The following is a 21,164-nucleotide window of genomic DNA, read 5'->3' as shown; positions in this document are numbered from 1 at the left end:
CCCTTTAAAAAGTAAAATATCCACCGTTGCAGTTCTTTAAAGTTCATAGTTTTCAGCCTTTGCTGCCATTGCTCAATCTGTGGTAATAAGAAGAGGGTATGGAGGCGAAGCTACCCTGGGCTGCATGACTCTTGACCTACAGCTGAGCTCAAGGACAGCGGGATGTGTACAAATGAGACATTACTGTCTGAGGAGTTCTGCAATTCTCTTGCCAGCCGGCACGATGAACTGCTGTGTCATGCTGTTGTCTATGGCCTTAGGTCAGTACGAAGAAGGGAGTGAAAAGACTGCTGCTGAAGTGTGTCCAGTCTGTGATAATCAGGCAAAAAGATCATTGTGGAACTTAGCATGAATCACATTTTCAAGGGTAATCATTTACTAGCTGGATAACTGATAAAACGTGTACTTAAAAACGAACGATTTGTCGTTAAACAGCCTTTAAGCTAATGCAAAAGTGCTCTCTGTAATATAAATAATTAAGACTCTGTGTCAAAAAGGTGGGAATACATGTAGGAAGGATTAGTTCCCATTTCAGCGCCGCCTTTGAATGAGTGCGGATCAGATATACAATGAGAGCAAAGTCCTGACATTCAAACCTCTGAGAAATTATCTGTCAGTCTAACTCACGGGGATGAGGAGCTCCGCTCATGAATTTCATTTGTCATCACACTATTCTGTGATTTTAAAAGAGGTCACTGGCTTTATTTACTTTGTTATTAATGCTTTTCATCTATTTTCATGTTTCTGTCGATAAATGTCTTAACAGCTTGTCAAACATAAAGCAGTCTGGTATCAAAACGATGAAAGGATGATAGAAGTGATACTGTCGAGTATGAAGCCCACTGAATTGTGTTGGAAATGTTTTATTTAAATATACCTCAGACATATGCTATGAAAAATGGCTGAACCTTTTTGTGTTGACTGTCACATCTATTTTATTTGTAGCCTACCTATAGCACATTTAAACAACAGACAGTGACTTAGAGACAGGCACATTTACATTCCAGGTCTCCAAAAAACAGTTTCAAAATACACGAAAAGCTGAAATGTGTATTCTTTCATTTTAACTAAATATTGTGGGACGTAATGATTCATCTCATTAATCACGACCCGCTGCTCTCCCCTACATACGCTGCTTTTATAGGTTAAAAATATCAGTATCTGTATCAGCAATACTGGCTGTGTATTCACTTGATATTGGATTTATACCCAAATTTGTAGTATTGTATTGCATAAGCACTGCGTTGAACCTCAACAGGTCATTTTTGCAGTCTTTAATAATGCATTAAGTTGCTGCAATGTGATCGTATATATACACCCACAGAGCTACATTCAGCAGACCTCTTGTGATAAGGGTAGTTCAGCAGTTTTTAATACCAGTAGCCCTCCCTGACACAACCCAAAAGGAGAGTTGTGTTCTGGAATTGAACCAGCGACCATTTATTTGTTAGGTCACTATGTAATCCTCTACACTGCACACTTCCAGAGGCTGACATTTTTAATGTTTTTCTGTACTCATCCCGCACAAATAAAATAAATCCACACCACTAAATTAAAAAAAAGAATTAAGGGAACAATTATAGGGAACAGTATAACTCAAAGTCAATTAAAATTCAGGGACATCGATTCGTCCACTTAAGAATCATAAACCAGTTTTCATTTCCCCTGCTTTGGTGACAGTGAAATGTTTAAATGAAATGTTGTGTGCCCGACAGGTATTAAGACAAGACGCCCTGGGCGATGACTGGGTGTTCCCTTTTTTTTTTTTTATTATTATTATTATTTAGGCAGTGTTTTAATATATAATAAATTGGTCACCTTAACTTTATGATTAACTTTAAAACCCTGTTAGTGTTTGGATGATACTATGTCACCATCCCATTCCCTGATGAATATGTTACTGACTTCATGCTCCAATCATCTATACAAACTATACAATGTATACATTACACTCCATATGTTTTCCCCATTTACAAACCAAACTGCTGATAATACTACAGAAAAGTCCTTTTTAAAAATAACATGCTACACTATATCAACAGCACAGACATTAAATATTGAGAAAAAAAATCTTTATTTAAAGAAGAGAGAAAAAAAAAAAAGAGTTTTCTTCTCCTGTTAGGTTTGTAAAACTTGATAAATATTGTGGATTATTTCTTAAAGAGTGCATCATAGTCTTGAATGGTCCATCAGCCTGATTTGGATATGAAATCAGAGAGAAAGAAAAGCATATCTGAAAACTAAATGGCGAACTTGTTCCGGATGATTTCGCCACCTTCCACTTCCATCTGCTCGTAAAGCCACTTCCTGTCACAGCGGCACTCAATGCCACACCTGCGAGATCCACATTCAGGGCACGGGTAGAAGCAGCCCATGCAGTCCACATCCAAACAGTCACACAAGTCCTTGCCATTGGAGAGCAGTCGCCCTTTGTTGTCGTACACTTTGTTTTTGGCTCCAACATTCTGCCTGCGTGATTCAAACAGACAATGTCTTATAGAACAGTTGCATCTGGTTTTCTTTAAAGCTTTTCTCTTCTGATAGTTTTGATCATTTTTTTTAAATTTCATTCTGAAACTGTCACGTAAGAAGGTCATAACTGAATGTAAACCACCTCTTTATGAACCCAATTTAATGCTTATGTCTGACAATGTTAATAATACTTAAAAATAGGGCTGTTCGATATAACGATATATATCAGATGACGATATAAAAACGTCTATCGTTTCATTTTACGCTATCGTTTGTTTTGTGCTGTCGCAAAATAAACTGTTTATGGCAATATTTTTTCATCGTTCTGATGGTCACTGTAGTGGCTCATCAATACACACTCTGGCAAATGAGAACGGAAATCTGAGGAATGTCACCAGCAGATGGTCTTAATTTAAGTTTTTGTTGGGGTTTTTTTTTGTTAATGTGTTTCTTCTCCAACAGTCTGCATAAGGGCACAATCACTTAAGCCAGAAAAGGAGAATGTTATCCACGCAGGCATAATTTATGTTCACATCTAATTAGCAAACTAAGTGCAAGACAGTAAAAAAAGGATTCATGACAAAAAGAACTTAGTGTTAAGCACAAACAAATGCTTCTACCAACAAAGTCAGTGGAGATACTGTATGCCTGCATCCACACAGGGAACATTTTTATTTTAAAACTAAAACTGATCCCTGTCCAGGCTTGACTTTTAGCCCAATTTTAATAATATTATTCACCAAGAGAAGCCACAACAATGGGAAGAAGAACCATGACAAAAAACAAACAAAGAAAACAGGATGTGAGCCTAGCTGTGATGTTTCGCCTTGCAAACATGCAAACACACAAGAGCATTAGCAGCAACACCAAACTGGATCAGCAAGCATTTCCAAAACGTGTGTGGTAGTGGTAGGTGTAAGCACAATAAAGGTTTCATGCTTTAGAATGCATTTTTGTGGATGTACAGCAAGCATCTCTCACCTGTCTGACAGCTGTTTCGCTCCACGGCCACCTCGTCCACCCTGCAACAATAACAATAACAAAGAAATATAGCTCATGCAGAGATAAATTAGGCCTAAAATAAATAATACACTTTATATTACACATAGAGACAACTGGGGAAAGAGATTCGTGGTTTAATGACAACAAAGAAACTGCTTTATTTCAAATGATCCAGTCAATGGCTTCTGGTTAATATTCTAATACCTCTGATGTTATATCAAAACATCATGGCTTTGTTGCATTTATGCAACAGTCATGACACTTTATTATTATTTTTGCATTTTAGACTTTTAAAAATAATTCTTGAGGGGTAAAAAAGTGAGCACACATTACCCTCCCACAGTATACACAATAGTAAAAGAGACACTCACCCTCATTCCTCCTCTTTTGTCTCTGCGAAGAGCAGCTTCTTTTGCTCTGTCTCTGTCCGCTTGTGTCGTCATCTGATTTGCGACATTTGTCTCCTTCAGGATTACTCCTCTTTTACGCAGTTCAATCTGTGGAATTTACAGCGTTATCACCTCAAACAAAGAAAGCAGAGTCACCTGTTTAGAATAAGCATGATCCTGGTGTGAGACCGCACCTTTGAGGAATCCTGTCCTTGGGTGAATATGGTGGGCACCGCATCCTCTCGGAGAAACTGTTTGCCATTGTAGTCTCTGAAGCAGTCTGGCCTAAAGTGCTCCGAACAGAGGCAAGTGTTGGCAGTTGGGATGAAGTTCTTCATCCCAAGGCTGTGCACCCATTTGCTGGCGAGTTGAGGCTTGCTAAGAGGAAACCTGACACACAAGAAAGAGAAGAGATGCTCCAAACCCTGGATGCTCCAGTCTGCATGCCCTAGTATTCCTAAGCAAGATACTGAACCCTGAGTTGCTCTCAAAGTGTGAATGTTAATCCAACACATCCTGGCTTAAAATGAATATTTGGTGATTAACCAAAGATGTAAAGAAATTATGGTTCAGCAAAGGTAATTTGGTAGTCTGGGGATGCCAGACAAGCACATTTGTCTAAGTGCTTTTTTTAACTAACATTCACACACATTCATACTCCGATGGATGCATCGGAGAGCAATTTGGGGTTAGTATCTTGCCCAAGGATATTTGGCATGCAGACTATGGGAAGCCAGGAATCGAACCACCAACCTTCCGATCAGTAGGTAACCTGCTCTACCACCTGAGTTACAGCCACCCAACAGCACAAACAAACTCTTGTTTGTGCCATTGTTGGTCTGTCAGCCACGGAGAGGAGTGGAAGTTCTAACATACAAAGAGCTGAACTGAAAACGAATGTTAGAAACAATGAGCCCTAAGTCTCCACTGCAGTCACTGGCTGAGCTTTTCATGCTGTATATTTTGGATCTTTCAAGTTTTGTGGGGGTACTTTTGCTAATCTTTCCAGCCCGCCTGTCAACCAATCGTTCATTTCCAGCTACGTGCAGTTACAATCTAGGAGGACTGCAAGAAACGTGCACGCAGAGGGACGCATTTGCAGGACCATGAATTACACTTAAGCATGTACCAGTCCTACTTAACAGAACCTCCTACAGTTTCCTCTCATCTTTTGCCAACTGAATAAATTAAATGATAAGATAACTTTCCTTTGGTGAACGGCCAAAACCTCAAAACTCTGGTCTACATGGACTTGTTTTACATGCAAGGAAATTCCAGATTATGTTTTACAAATCTGTAAACTATATCTTTGCTTAAAAGCAGATACTGACCGAGGCGTCAACGAGTGACTACATTTATTACAGTAACATTTTATCAAGCTACCAAATTATTGTCAACTTACCTTCTATTCACTTCTGAAAGCCTTATGTGCAACCGGAATTTGTTAAATAGGTTTATTGGTGGGCTGCATTAACATATCAACACCGTGTACATGTACATAAGCCGTAACCATAAGCAACTAGCTTTAAGTAGATACTCTTCCTTCAAGAAAACGAAGCTTGAAAAATCAGGAAAGCGGTGAAGTAACTTGCCCAGAAAAAGCCATTACGTTGTACCTGTGTGGCGTCGTGGTGCGGTGTATAATGTCAGCACCCTCACGTTTAACGTTAGCTAGCTCTGTGGAGCTAATGCTAAGCTAAATCACGGCAGCTTTTCTTGAAGCTAATGTCCAAACCTTTTAATGTTGCATTCAATCTTGAGGCCATCTTAAAGCGACTGAAAACACACACCAACGCTGTGCAACAATACCGTTGCAAGCTAAAGAGAAACTTTAGCTCCTCCGCTGCACAGAAAGCTTACCTGTAAAATCTTATTTCCGACCCTTTGACAAACTTATTGTTGCATCCTGTTGCCGCACATATAACGGGCATAGTGACTCTCTTTTTTCTTCTTTTTGTCTAAACTATATGACAATACGAATGAAAAAACAAAACAACAGCAGTTTACAAACTTCCTTTCGCCGTCTTCTTCGGCCAAACTACTGTATTTCTGCTTAAGCTTCCTGTTTCCCATTGGAAGAGTCTGCCCTCTGGCGGCGGTTCGTGATATTCACATACATGTAAAACACTGGAAAACAGTCATGAACATTATTGATTTATGCACAATATGAATGAAATGGGAAACAAACTTTGACAGGCAGTCATTCGGCTCAAGTTACGTTGATATTCTAAATAAAATAAAATACAATAAAAATAGAAAACACACATGCATATATCACTGAGAAAAATATAGTCACAGCTTGAAAAGTGCAAAATTATCTGTCTTAGATTGCAGACACAACGCAGGAGACTAACGGGACAAACATCAAAAACATTTTCTGTAGGTGCAGAAGTGAATCAATGAATTCACCACACACACTAGAACTGTTGACAGCGAGTGCAGAATATCCTTAACAACACATTTCCATTTGTTTTGCAATTTTTAATAACAGCCGTGCTTACAGACTAGCGGAACAAGCTGATGAATGACCTCTTATTCCAAAAGTCTGACCCATCCACTATGTGTCCTCCTCAGCCATGTTGGTTACCATGTTAACCAAAAAATTGAAATGACTTTGCCCTGCAATGACTTACGAGTTATATGGGTGTTTTTGATTACCAAATTGAACAAATAAGTGTTACTTATAAGTCAAAGTATAACAGTGGAATTGAGCTGAGCAGGCGCAGTGACTTTATTGGGCATGTTGTAACTCTGAACACTGTCTACATACGCTGTATACACTGTGCATACAGAAGGGCGACAATAAAGGGAAACTAGAATACAGGGCTATTTAAGTAGGGTTACAAAGCAAAAATCCCCCAAAGATGGGTGCTCATTTAAAAGTTCAGTGGACCAGAAATAAAGCCTGGTGTACTGAGATGGATGCTGAATACTTGATCACTTCAGCTAGGGGACTTGTGGGTTATTTTACTGGTGTGATATGACCTTCACAGTCCCAGCAGGTGGGGCCCATAGGCAATCACAAATAAAATGAGTATAGAAAACTGGTATAGAAAACATCGGGCATGGCTTTCACGCTCGTGTTCAGCCTTGTGTCCTATTACAGATTTATTATGGGAAAAATGGAGGGTCATGAGACTTTGTGTTGGATTATGGAAAAGAAAGTGTAATAAGAAAGGGAAAATAGAAGTATGTATAAAGTCTGTGATCCATTCAATTTCTGTAAAATGTACAGGAATAGACCCCATATTTTCTCAGAGTCTTACACATGTATAAGCAGGTACATACGGTATAAAGATGGACTATAAATTACAGCAGCAACCAATACAAACACCAGGTTCCCTCTACAAATTCATCTTCTTCTCTACCCTTCAGCTGCTCCCTTTAGAGGTCATCTGCCTCCATCTCACCCTCTATCTATCCTCCTCTGTCACACCAACTTTCTGATGTCCTCTTTCACTAAATCCATGAATCTTCATTGTGGTTTCTTCTTTCAATTCTGCCCGGTAGCTTCATATTCAGCATCCTTTGTCCAACATTTCCACCATACCTCCTCTGATATATCAAAACCATCTCAGCCTTGCCTCTCTAACTTTCTCTCCAAACTGCTCAACCTGAGCTGTCCCTCTCATTTCTAATCTCATCCATTCTGGTCACTCCCAGTGAAAATCTGAACACCTTCAGCTCGGCCTCCTGTCTTTTTGTGAGCACTACCATCTCCAAACCATACGTCATATCAGAGCTTATTACCATGTTATAAACCTCCCCGTTCACACTTGCTGCAGTCCTTCTGTTATTAGGTTCCCTGTAAATTTCTCACAGTTTGCAGCATCATCAACCAAGGCGCATCTTACATTATTACAATAATTTATCGGTGTCATATAGAGGGTCCAAATTCAACAATTTCATTTCATTTTAGTTGATTATGAAATCATGAATAAATTCCTAAAGCACAAAAAAAATGAAAAAGGAAAAAGGGGAGACTGAATATTATTTAAGTATAATTTAAACGACTTTTTTTTCTGTATGTAAATAAATAAATAGGGCCTCAATTAAATGTATATATATTTTAAAAAGTCTGTGTTCTAAAAGGCTATAATTCTAAACAAGTGGGCCCTGTGGCCGATAAATGTGCTGCGGCTTTCCGCTCCTGCAAGACCAAATCCGGAATAGAGAAGCCCCCGGCCCCGGCCCCCTCTGCCTGATGAAACCTGCTTCCTGCTGCGACAGCCGCAGCCGGAGCTCCCCGGGGCCGCTGGATCACATGATAGAACGACGCTGGCTAGCGAGCTAACATGTTAGCGTATGTTGTTAAAGCCCTTGCCAGGAATCGCACACGGACGCAGTAGCCCAACTAACAAGCAGCCCCAAAGTCCTTAAGTCCTCGGTGAGTCTAAAAACGCAGCTCTGTGTCATTTCTGAACGTTTTTATTGACCCAGAGACGTTAACTTAGCCAAGCTAGCTAAGTTAAACTTGTTTATAGGAAGTTCGTTTGGTGTGCGGGGCTTCTCGGCTAACGTTAACGATACTGGCCTTGTGCGGCTCGACCAAGAAGCTAATCTCACCTAAACACCTGGTTGTTTTGCTTGAATAGCAGTGTTGATGGCATGTTTACCGTTTAACGTATGTCGATGTAAGCTGGCTGATGTTTACAAGCCAAACTTGAGGCTAGCTGTGTGCGTTTGTTTGTTACTACTTAAGTGGCATTAAGCTTAGTTAACTAACTAACTAACTAAGCTAATGTTAGCAGCAAATCTGCGGTCAAAACGGCCACATCACAGTATACCGGTACTGTCAAAACAATACTTGTCATACGTGTTAAGAGTTTTCACTTGCGCTTTCAAGTGCTCCTACTATGGTTGCAAAGGGCGAAAAAACAAAAAACTAATGGTACTACTACTAAAGCTACTTTAGCTTGACAAGCCAGGCAGGCTGTTTACTCCCTCATATGTGCTTGTTTTCAGTGTGAAAACCCTTTGATGCACCTGCCCCACCCGTAGAGGTGGTTTCACTTGTTTTTCCTGACAAGTGCTGTGTGCAGAGGTGACATCTGTTGCACCTGCTATCTCAGCGGGGTGGATCATATCTTTATCATATCTTTATCATATCTTTATCATATCTTTATCATATCTTTATCATATCTTTATCATATCTTTATCATATCTTTTAGTTCGGTGACCTGACTTAATTCCCAACACGGCTCCACCAAAGATTACTCAGAAGAGAAGTATGGAGGCTAAAGAAGTGAAAACATCTGGGTGGATCTGCAAGTGAATACACTTCTTCTATTCTCCTTCCACCACATTGTGTGCGTGTGTTTGTCTGGGAACATTGATTGGTTGTGGAATCTGTGATCCCTGAAAGCACTGACTCTTTCCTTTCACACCAAGATGTTGCTGAGTGCAGTAATCCATTTCTGCTTCACCGTAGAGAGTTGCATCCGTTGTTACTCTGAGAAAGCGATGTTTCCCAGTTGTAGTCATGCTGTCTTCGGACACTGGATTCGCACCTTCTCACGCCGTGTTTTCTCACATTCAGTCTTCCCCGCCACTCTGGCTGCTGACACGCGCAGTAATTTGAATCTTTCTCAGCAGCTTTGTTTGCATATTACTTACCAGTTCACAATCACTGAAGACTCAGAAAGCCCATAATGAACACGGACATTTTTATTAGGGGTTTTAAACTTAAATATGACCAAATGAACAATTTATTTTCTAAATTTCTACTATTTAGTTATCTGACTGGCACATGCAAAAATACTAGTTGCTAAATAATCTCACAAGTTTTTTATAAAAGCCTAATTTTGACGCCCATCGATTTTATTTGGCCTCAAATTGTTTATTAAAGAGCAGACTGATGTTTGACTTGCTGGAGTGTAAATGTAGAACAGGTCCTTTCTCTTTTTTTTTCTCTGTATTTTATAATACTGACTCTAGATTGATCATCAACTATAAAAGATTATGATGACCAAACCAGGTACAAATCATTATAAGAACTGCATTTAAGTTATTATTGATGGGCGATTTTAGATTTGCATCAATTCTTTCTTTCTTTTGTGTTTGTTTGTTGGTGCTCTCATTTAATTTCCAACAGTCTGTGAAAACATGGTCAAAGGTGACTGACTGATAAGTTGCAGGGGACATTGGACTTTATCTGCGAGACGAGAGCAGGGATGACTTAAGGTCACATGCAGATAGGAATTGTTACAGCAAAAGACTGTTAATTCATGCAGGAGACCACGATGCCCTCGATCATCGTACATTTTAACTAGTAAATCAACTAAGCTTAGACTTGTATGACCAGAATAACACATCATAATCAACATATTCTGAATATCATTCGTTTCAAACCTCAAACCCCCAGGTTAGGCTTTTTTGTCCTTAATGAAATGATCCTGAATTGGATAAGTGGAAGAAAATATATGGATGAGTGATAATTCACTGTTATATGTTAGAAAAAAATTTTTTCTAATAAGCTGTGTGGCATTTTTGTGAGGAAGGTTTAGAGTGGTGACAGAGAGGACAAGTAGATGCTATGTTTTGACAGAACTGGAGAAAAATGGAGTAAGAACCTTGTAAAGATTGAAAATGGGTGGCTCTAATACTTGGAGAAAAAGAATCGAACACCACAACCCTGTGTGGATTTAAGAGCTGTGCAAATGACCAATAGTAACCTATGGTGTTCCCTCTTTCACCTCCCTCCCTCCTCCCCGTCTCTCTGTGTGTTTTCCCTCCTGTCTCCCATAGGGCATTGTAGAAAGGGACTTGTCTTCTTTCGTACTTGCCCTCTTCGAGATATCAAGTCATTAAACTTCTGCCCAACAAGTCACAGGGGTTTTGGCATCCTTTTAAGGATCATCAGGCGAGCTAGTCCTTAGCATCACCGCAGAGATATCAGCAGGCTGAGGTTGTGGACTCTAATGGGAAAGATGGATAGGCGATAAATAAGACACCAGATTCTGAGGTAAGGTCATTCCACCGCTGTGCCTGTCACAGTCGGTCTCGCAGTTCAATTCTAGCTGATAAGAGCTTTGAGTCAAAGTGTCGTTGACCTTGTTTTTCTTTATCATCAAACCAAAGCTGCATTTTCAGTGAGGAAACTGTTAAGTTCCAAAAAGTAAATGTTAGAAATTGCCAGCATGCTTTGAAAGGCAAACTTGATATTATTCATACATAGCCTCAGTTTAGTGCCATTAGCCAACATGGTGTAACAATCACAAATGCTATCATGGAAATGTTACCAAAGCCTCTTTATGCCAACAGAAGTTTTGTGTTCATTATCGTTTAGCTTAACTGTTAGGAACAATAAGATTTTACTGGTTTCATTGGGTATGTAAAAGCTTATCAGTGAGACTAGGAACATTACTGCCATAGTAGCTGTGTTCTTTGTTTCATTTTATTACCGGCTTTCCCTTTAATTTTTGAACTGGCATAACCCCAGCAGAGTTATGTAATTTCAGTCACATATATTCACAGTTTCATTCTCTTTTCTCTGTCTTTCTTTATCTTGTTGGAAACATGGGGAACTTTAAAATGCACAGAAAGGCTTTATGATACTTGTGTGGAAAAGTACTACTGTTACACTGATAAGTACGGATGTTACTACATAGTTATACCAACTAGAACACCTACCTGTATGTGGGTTTTTTTTATGTTATGAAATCTTGCAGGAGTGGTTGCCGAGTCCTTATCACCATTTATGAAGCAGGTGCTTTGCAGAGTAACCAGTTTTTGAGGTTGCAATGCCACAGAAAGGACCTGCACCAATTGGCATACCATGAGTTTCCATAAATTTGATGCCTATGTCTTTTATGCTCATCACTTTCTGGCTATAGTAGACCTTTACAGTCTTTATTCCAGTCACTGAGCATATTACATCAAATAAAGTAGTTTAAGTTGTCGAGTAATTCATTGTTTACTAATTGGTTAGTTTATGCACTACATTTGTGTTGGGGGGGTAGACTAAATATCAGAAGCATCCCTAAATGTAAGGCAGTAAAGTTCAAATTGTCATCAGCTACAGCCTCTGAAGTGAACCAAGAGTGACCGTAGTTGCTTTAAAAACATTTCCAAAAAAGGATTATAATAATTTTTTTAATTGTAGGTTTGAATAATGAACTGCATTAGATGTGCAGACAGAATACAGTTCTCTATCATGCCGTGTGACAAAGATGTCAGAAAGTTTGAACATTATCGTTTTTATTTGTCACAAAAATAACTCGGCCCTCATTTCCAAACTTGCTTGTTTCTTGTAGGCTGGTTAAGAACGGCCAAATAGCCTCCTGCTGATTCAGTTTCCTGAAATGTATCCATATGTGGCACATGACATGCTTTCATTTCTGCTTTTACATCCAGTTGGCTTTGCTGTATGCACATCTTTATAGCCAGGCTCCGAGTGGCCAGAACTACAAGCCTTGATCTATTTTAATTCTTTCTAAGAACTGTGTTATGCTGCGTAACAGCATAATAATCCACTTGTCATCGATATCTTCAAACCACATCCTTATTTTCTTAATTACACACCCAACCAAGAGGTTTCAAGAGAACTAAGTGTGTTTCTCACACTTGACTGTTTTGTAACTCTGTGGCATAGCTCTACCAGAGTCACCCACACTTGAGTATGTCTCAGGTGGTGGCTAACATGTTGTCTGTGAAACTCTCTTTTTAGAAATGCTTTGTAGCCACAACAGCTGACTACATGGGTTGTGCAGACTGTATATTTAAAGAAGACAATACATTTCCTGAAATTAAAGTCTGTCATCAGAACAGACTAAACTGTCTTTTTTTTGCTTTTAACCTGCATTGAGACCCTTAAGCTGTCTTTGTCAGTCCAAGGGGGATCTTACCCATATTTACGGGTAGGATCCAAGGAAAAACTTTGCTTCAGAGGATTTTGTAGTGATAGTAACTTTTAGCATAATGTCCTGTTGTTTTCATTTCGCAGGTACGTGTTGATTTCGTAATGACAAGCTGCTGTGCAGAAGATGTCCACGCTGTCTGTGACTGATATCCCAGATGTTGGTCATGGTAAGAGGAACGATCTCTGTCAGTCCAGAGTGAGAGGTTTACCTGAGCAGGAGCCAATTCTTCCAATACGTGTCATTGTTAGATTATGCCATGAAGTATATGAAGTACTTGCTCTACATTCCAAGAGTGGGTATAAAAGATGTTTTTTATATTGTATTATCTTTTTATTTTAGTGGGGAGAGAGCCCTAAAAGAAATATCCTACTTTATAATAAATGCAGTTTGTGCATTTCTCAACAAATAATACTAAAATAATTTAGTGAAATAATAAGTAATTTATCTATTTATGTGGCTTATCTTTTATTTTAACTACCGGTAGTCTTATTTAAGCTTACTATGGAAGTTTTTGCTGCATACCTCAACCATTTACAGTTGTAATAGTCTCTCCTTTCCCTGCTCTCACCTCATACACATGTGTGTCACATATGGAGATGAGCTGCCAAAAGACAGGTGATGTGTAATTAAGTTATTTTAATTGCAATAAAAACGTCCAAGCTAGTGTTAGATCAAAAATAACTTGAGTGACAGCGAGAAAGGGGCAGAGACACATTGATTTCAGAACTTTTTAGTTGTGACATCTCAGACACACCCAGAGTTTGCAGTTCAAGTGAAAAGCTTTTGGCTTAGGAAGTGCTGTTAGCTTCCTTTATCCTCTCCCGTAGCAAATGGTCCAACATGCCCTTTTAAACCCAGCACAGAATACATTGGCCCTTTCTCACCAGCTCATAATTTACCGTTGAATCTGTGATTGCTGCATCATGTTGTATATGTTTTTGTGAACATGGCTGTTTATGTCAGACAACTGTCAAAATAAAGATAAAGACGAGTGGAACGGCCTTGGACGATGATTATTGTTTTCGCTGTGTTTGTCTCGTCTCTCTCAGATGAGAGTAAGGTGTTTGATGGGGCCTCTGAGCTGCAGCTGGACTGCATGGTTGAGGAAAGCAGTGGAAGTACCACAATGAAGCATGATGGCCTGCTGTCACTGACTGACCTCTCCCACCCAGACGATTTCCCCGTCCCCCCTCATAATGGCCCCTCGCTGGCTGAGATGAGCAGCCCTCTGCCAGTAGAACCAAATGACATTAAGCTGGATCCAGCTGCAGGTGACACATCTGCAAGCACAGGTGCATGTTTTAAAAGTCTGTTTCAGCAAACCTGCATTAAATACATTGTTTTTAAATGAAAACAATGCTCTTCTGTGAGTTGGTTACTAAGAATTGGAGGGTAGGAAAACAGTGTCTTTGTATTTGTCACTATTGTAAATAGTTGAGTGGAAAACAGGACCTAGTTGTTAAATACAAAAATTAGAAAAAGGCATGACTAAACTTGCCCATCTCAGTTATGGCTGTTTGTACTGCAAGTGGAGTGACAACTTCCACAGACCAGTATAACCAGTATTATTTCCTTCTGATCTCTTGATGTTAGACATGCTTATTCTATAGTTTGACCTTTATGATGAGTCAGTAACGTTGAGTGTGTTTATTCTGTTCTATTTTGGTTTAGATACAAGACCTAGAAGTAACCATTGTTTCTTGAAAGGAGCATATATAACAGACTGCTTCTGAGAAACTATCTTAACTAAACCCAGATCATTTTCTTGAGTTCACATTGGTGTCATATCTCTTTCATTTGTGTGTAGATGGTCAGCCAGTGAAAAGAAAGAAGGGGCCTGCTCCAAAGATGCTGGGCAACGAGGTGTGCAGTGTCTGTGGCGACAAGGCCTCTGGTTTCCACTACAACGTGTTGAGCTGTGAGGGCTGCAAGGGCTTCTTTCGGCGCAGCGTCATTAAAAGTGCCCAGTACTCCTGCAAAAACAATGGTCGTTGCGAAATGGACATGTATATGCGCCGCAAGTGCCAGCAGTGCCGCCTGCGCAAGTGTCGGGAGGCGGGGATGCTGGAGCAGTGTGAGTGTCTGTACGCCAAATGAATCAGAGATGAAGAAAACTTGCAAACCCACATGCAATGTTGGCATGTGGGTTTCTAGCCAGAGTGCGAGTCGTGACAATGAAAAGAAACTCTTTAATTAGCTTGAGCTTTAGGATGTGCATCCTCTTTTGACCTGTAGGTGTGCTTTCTGAGGAGCAAATTAGACTGAAAAAGCTGAAGAAGCAGCAGGAGGAGGAAACGGCCCGCACGTCCACGGTGGTCACACCCACCCCTCCTCAGGAAGCAGCCACACTGGATCCACAGCAGCAGGAGATGATTCAGAAGCTGGTGGCTATGCAGAAGCAATGCAACAAGAGGTCTTTCCTTGACCGACCAAAAGTGACGGTAAGTGCTTCAGAGGGGAGTTGGAGCTGAAATGGCAGCAGCTATAGAGACAGTGTCTCAAATGCTGAGGCGGGTTTGTCTCAGAGTCAGATTTATCTCACTACTGTATATTTACTGTTAATGTATTCCAGCCTTGGCCACAGAGTCAGGATTTGCAGAATCGAGAAGTGCGGCAGCAGCGGTTCGCTCACTTCACTGAGCTGGCAATCATGTCAGTCCAAGAGATTGTGGATTTTGCTAAGCAGCTTCCTGGTTTCCTTGAGCTCACAAGAGAAGACCAGATTGCTCTACTGAAGACATCTACTATTGAGGTCTGTTGCTAGAAATGTGACTTTTGTTAAATTGTACCCATTACACTAACTAGAGGGGGGGGGAATGGTTTCTATCTTTTACTGGCCCTTTTATGAAAAGATTTAAGATGCCTCATTATGAGCCCATTTTCTTTGGATTGGCTGTCCATTGCTTGATTTTTAACTCGGCCCCTCTAAGAATAGCTACCTTGTTGTCTTGCCTCTGTGAATAATCCACAACCAAACTCTAAACATACTAAAAATACTTTAGCATTTTCATTTCATTTTGGCAAGTACTCTGTGATTCAGAGGTGGGAGTAAACACAAGTGCAAGTCTCAAATCTTAACTGTTAAGTATCAAGCAAGCAAACTCCAAGTTACTCCAGTGAGAATCAAACACGTCAGAAAAAAAATTCTGCTGATCTTTCGGTTCAGCTGTTTTCAGTGTTATTAGAAATTGTTGCAGCCGACAGTCTTATAAGCCTTCTGATCTAGTATTTGTTTTTCTGTGGCAGTAACAAACCCTCAACAGAGCCCAGTGCTCGGAAATAGTAATATGATCAGTATATTTCTGAAAGGAAAGCTCTGTAGTGAAAACAATTAATAGTATCCAAGGATGACTACAGTATACTTTAACATTGCTTATGATGAGAAAACCCAAAATACTTAACAAAGGAAATTTAGTTTAAAAAGAAGAGCAAATAATGACTCATAAGATACATATTCTGAGCAAATTTGCTTCTGCTTTTGATTAATAACTGTGAATCTGTAGTGTACAAACTGACTATTACATTTTCATTGTAACAAATAGTTTGTGTTCCCTTTTGAGTAAGTACAAAAGTTAAAGGCTGGTGTAGTTGAAAGACAAAAAAATATGGGTTTTTTTGTCTTTCTCAGATTATGCTGCTTGAGACGTCTCGGCGATACAATCCTGCCATTGACAGCATTACATTTCTGAAGGACTTCAGTTACAATAAGGAGGATTTCGCCAAAGCAGGTTCATTTGTTCATTTCTACCTACCAAATAATTGTTTTTATTACTTAACCACAGTGTGTGCATTTCATCTGTCAGAATGAAAATGTTTTTATGATGACAAAAATTTAAGTGCAGTACTTATAGTGTTAAAAAGGAGAAATAATATATACAAAATTCAGCACATGTACGCCAGTCCCTGCATTCACCTTATTGCACCAGTCCCATCAGTAATGATTAAAAACTCTGCTTTAATTGCATCTAATGCTTTAATGGTTGTATCGTGTGCCTTCTAGCAGAAAGTCAAAGATTACAGAGATGTATAGAAAATATGTTTTCATATGTTCCCTTACTGTGAAAATGCTCAAATCCACAGCGTGCAGCTGCAGTGCGTTTCTATTTGTAACATGACATTTCATTTCCTCCCTCCTCTCTCCACTCTTACCTCCTCAGGGCTTCAGTTTGAGTTCATCAACCCCATCTTTGAGTTTTCAAAAGGAATGAATGACCTGCACCTGGACGAGGCCGAATATGCTCTGCTCATTGCTATCAACATCTTTTCTGCGGGTCAGAATTTATAAGCTACACACCCTTCTCATAGTGAAAATGCTTTGAGAACTAATCCTTCCCTTTTTAGTTCTTTGGGAGAAATGAACTGGTTGCATTTGCAGATTGAGCATTTTTCCCCTCAGAAGGCTTTCTTTGCATTTTACCAAAATAGATCTTCTTTTTTTTCCTCCATAAACAAACAGGAGAGATTAATGTGTGTGTGTGTGTGTGTATATTTGCTTTCAGATCGGCCAAATGTGCAAGATCATGATCTGGTGGAGCGGCTGCAACAGCCCTATGTGGATGCACTGCGCTCTTATATCATGATTAAGAGACCAAATGTAAGCACCAGATATATCTGTAGCTTTTTCTTTTGTTACAGACTGAACATCAGTATAATCAGGCTGTCATCATCACAACAAGCACATTAGGTCATGACTAAGGTCATATTGTATTGTTGAGACTTGTAGGGGGTTTGAACTGTTAGAAGAGCAGTTGTGTGCTAGATAAAGCTGAGTGGTGAAAGGAATCAAATGTAGACCACATATTGTTATCTAAAAACAGCAACAATTATACATTATCAGCTGAGTTGATAATAGGTATTTGTGTGTTTTCACACACATATTGTGAAGTGATTGTGTTTGAAAGGCGCTTTGGAAACTATTCATTTATTTTTAAATGAACTTCCTTAGGATCACTTGATGTTCCCCCGCATGCTGATGAAGCTGGTGAGCCTTCGTACACTAAGCAGCGTCCACTCGGAGCAGGTTTTTGCCCTTCGCCTCCAGGACAAGAAGCTTCCCCCACTACTATCTGAAATCTGGGACGTCAATGAGTGACTGCAAACCTGATGTCACACTCCGTGGCTTTGTTAAGCCTGAGACAGACATTGCATCCAGCAAGATCACTGACTCCTTTCTGACGATCTTGTCAAGGACTGGTTGTTTTCTTTTTCATGGGGAAGGGAGAGCAACGCTGCCCTTTGCTCTCAGACTGCTATATGGCTTTGTGTTCCTAAGAGGAACATGAACGCCTACTTTTCTTTGAACCTTGCTTCTTCTTTTTTTTTTTTTTTCTTTTCTTCCATGTAGATACTGACGTGATTGTGGTTAAATACCAGCATTCGGCTCTTTAGCCAGTTATCTCTGATTTAATATTTGTTGAACGTTTTGTCAATCTCTAGTGCGGTTTTTATCCTTTTCCTCTAACAATAATAATCAACAGGAACTGAGCAGGTCTTGGCTGTGGCTGTTTCAAACGTCAGGATTACAGTCACACATTCAGTTAAAATGGTGATATTTGCATTTGTGCAATAGAACGGGGAAAAGATGGGCATAATCAGACCCACGACAGCTTTTCACTTTATTGACATTAAGGTTAAAATATAGGCCATTTGGTTGATACGTAATATGCATTTTAATATGGCAGCAAATAGATTTTTGTTCCCTTTGGAGTAAGTACAAAAGTTAAAGGCTGGTGTAGTTGCTCAGGTAATGTGAAGTAGACCTCTGAGAACTGGAGGCTTCTTTAATATCTATTAGTTTAATAGATTTACTTTAGTTTTTCCAGATGAATAAGGGACCTTTTTGGTCGTTTGTAGAAGCCCATTACAGTTAGTGTAAATTGTATATTTGTTTACATTAAAAATAAAAAATGCAAAGCTTATCCTCAAGATTGTACAATCACATGCTAACGCACAAGAAAGTACAACTCTGCAGGTGAGTAGTAGGCTGGGCCCTTCACAGGAAATGGTGTGTTTTGTTTTGTTTTATCACTCAGTGCAATGGTACCCTGAAATACAGGCGGTATTGTCTTTAAGATGTAAGGAAAGATGAAATTTCAGTTTGGCAAAGTCAATCTACCATGTCTCTGAGCCTTTTTTTGTTTTCCCCAGTGAGAAAGCCCCTTTTCTGTCAAAGTTGCATTCACAAATAAATGAAAAGTATTGGCTTGATTAACACCATCTTTGTAACTGTGTAAGTGAAATGTACTTTTGTGATTTCGCTCTAGCATTTAAAAGTGTGTCAAATGTTTGAGCAGAAAAGGAGACGTTTTGTGACATTTTATTTTTGATAACCTACTATGTAACTAATACGGAGGACAATAAATGTCAAGCTGAATTTCTAGTTAGAAAGCTAACTTGATCTAAAGGTCTGTAATAGTGTGAGTATCTTCCTTGAATGGGTACTCAACATCAACAGCTTTAACCGGTCAGATTTTGGGAAACCTCACTAAAAACATGTACCAAAATCTTTATTAACAGGGAGCAGGAATCAACAGGAAAGAACTACTTTACTAGAGATATATATATGTTTTTCTTATTGCTGTGTTTTCCATGCCTTGTCCTGTGCGGTGTAACACTGAAATGCTGCATAATGGATGATAAAGGACTGCCAATAATTGTGAAGTCTGTTTTCTCTTCCTATGTTGAGTGAAGACGGCTGAAAATTGGGACAGTTTAATGGCTTTGCAGTCTGTTTTACAGTAATTTAATTACCTCTGTAGCCATTACAAGATGTCAAGGTTGGATTTCTCAATAACTGTAGATGTAAAATGCAGTTTGCTCTGCCCTAACAAACAACTTCTATTATTTCAGCTGGGAGGTCGTCCAGAATCATGTTTTTGGGGACCTTTTAGCTAATAAATTCCATCAGACGGCTAACGTGCTGGTTAAATGGGACATTATCTACACCTGCTACACAAATGTCACACAGGCACAAGTAGACTCTTCAAAATTCACTTTATTGCACATTAGATTTTTGTCCAAAAGCACTTGCTGGTGGACTTGATGTTTAATTATTTGAATTTTTGGTTGTTAAGCTTGGATTGTGTAACCAAACTGACCCCTTTTTTTTTTTTTTTTTTTTTAACTTTATCGCCATATTGACCAACATGTCTGTATTGTATAATATTAGCTTAAACTGATTATCTCTCCCATGTTCAGCTCATGCTTTTAATAAAATTGGCTTTGTTTATTAAAGTGTTCCTGTGAACCACCATGCACAGCATCGGGAACCCCGAAACTGACAATATTATTTTCCACTTTATTTTTAATTTAATTTTTTTTTGCTTTCCTGCCTGTGACATGTAAGGATGTCTTGTGTGAAAATGATATATTGATATACTAAATTAATGACAACTCTAGTGGTTTAAAAAAAAATTAGTGATGACAATAATTAATTGGTGAATTAACTCCCTAGTTTGTATTTGCCTTTGACATCGTCTATGACGTGTCCTCTATGACAACTTGACTTTTATGTTTCACCATGCGGATTAAATGATCTAATGATACAATCCTTTAGCCTGGTTCATGCATCTTTGACCAAGCTGGATGAAAACTGATTTTAAAATGTCTCACACAGCCTAACATTAAGAAAATGTGTAAAATGATAAAAACAGTAAACGTTACTTAATGGTTGGCTGAATAAATGCAAATGCTTGTCCAGCCACATTCCTTACAGTGGGGTGCTCTTAAGATGTTAGAATAGCTGTGGAAAACCTAGTGACCGGATTTTCTTACTTAGTAGTTGCTTGTGGGAAACGTCTAACAAAAGACCATCCATAAGGGTTTGTTCCTGCCAGAAGAAGAATGGAACAGCAGCTAACATCAGGAAACAAACTTTAGCTATGACAATTTTTTTTTCATTCTGTAGGCACAGAAAAGATGGTGGTGTCCTGGCATTTTTGACCATGTACTATGTCAATCCTTAAAATTTGGTTATAGATTTGGATTTTGTTGATATCCATATAATCAATCTCTGATATAGTGTTTTATTTATTAAAAAAATAATGAGCAGGTTAAGACAAGAACGGATGCAGGAGCGTGTAACCAAACCGGTGAAATGCTTATGCAAAACTTTCCTTTAGGTCCCTTTTTAACAAAATGTGAATTTTTGTATTTTGGGTTTTGGTTTGATGCTTGCAGGACCTAAAAATAGCTTCTGTAATATTACTATTAATATCCCTTGGTTGTATACCATTTCGGTTCACAGAGGGAATATGATTACCTTTATTATTATTTTCTAGTGTGCGTACTGTAATCAAAGAGCAATAGTTATTTTTGTGTATATGTATATTGTGGTAATGCTGCCGATATCTCAGGTTCTTAGCTCATCCACACATTTGCTGTTTTACAAGGAATAAATTGTAATGGATTGAGAGGTTGATGAGACTCGTTCAGTGCAGTT

At 39.1% G+C, this 21,164-nt stretch overlaps 2 protein-coding genes across 7 annotated transcripts; one reads left to right on the top strand and one right to left on the bottom strand.

Moving 5' to 3' along the window:
- Window positions 1-847: 847 nt before the first annotated feature.
- arl14ep (ADP-ribosylation factor-like 14 effector protein) lies at window positions 848-5,940 on the bottom strand. The gene is made up of 5 exons (XM_026161999.1): window positions 5,724-5,940; window positions 4,058-4,253; window positions 3,846-3,971; window positions 3,454-3,494; window positions 848-2,469 (listed from the first exon to the last, which is right to left on the bottom strand). The coding sequence occupies exons 1-5, from the start codon at window positions 5,792-5,794 to the stop codon at window positions 2,241-2,243; spliced, it is 663 nt and encodes a 220-aa protein (XP_026017784.1). The 5' UTR covers window positions 5,795-5,940; the 3' UTR covers window positions 848-2,240.
- Window positions 5,941-7,985: 2,045 nt separating this feature from the next.
- On the top strand, window positions 7,986-19,639 carry nr1h3 (nuclear receptor subfamily 1, group H, member 3). Of its 6 annotated transcripts, XM_026161959.1 has the most exons (13): window positions 7,987-8,250; window positions 8,829-8,907; window positions 9,035-9,134; window positions 10,611-10,827; window positions 12,808-12,890; window positions 13,774-14,016; window positions 14,532-14,798; window positions 14,960-15,165; window positions 15,297-15,476; window positions 16,353-16,452; window positions 16,882-16,995; window positions 17,224-17,318; window positions 17,670-19,639. In XM_026161959.1, the coding sequence occupies exons 5-13, from the start codon at window positions 12,848-12,850 to the stop codon at window positions 17,814-17,816; spliced, it is 1,395 nt and encodes a 464-aa protein (XP_026017744.1). In that variant the 5' UTR covers window positions 7,987-8,250; window positions 8,829-8,907; window positions 9,035-9,134; window positions 10,611-10,827; window positions 12,808-12,847; the 3' UTR covers window positions 17,817-19,639. The 6 variants fall into 6 exon arrangements, with proteins under 6 accessions (XP_026017772.1, XP_026017744.1, XP_026017737.1 ...); XM_026161987.1 differs by lacking the exon at window positions 8,829-8,907 and having other exon boundaries at window positions 7,986-8,250; window positions 13,774-13,995; XM_026161952.1 differs by lacking the exon at window positions 8,829-8,907.
- Window positions 19,640-21,164: the final 1,525 nt, after the last annotated feature.

Source organism: Astatotilapia calliptera, chromosome 1 (genome assembly GCF_900246225.1).
Source record: "Astatotilapia calliptera chromosome 1, fAstCal1.2, whole genome shotgun sequence".
Taxonomy (NCBI): domain Eukaryota; kingdom Metazoa; phylum Chordata; class Actinopteri; order Cichliformes; family Cichlidae; genus Astatotilapia; species Astatotilapia calliptera.
This window is presented reverse-complemented; position numbering and strand designations above follow the sequence as displayed.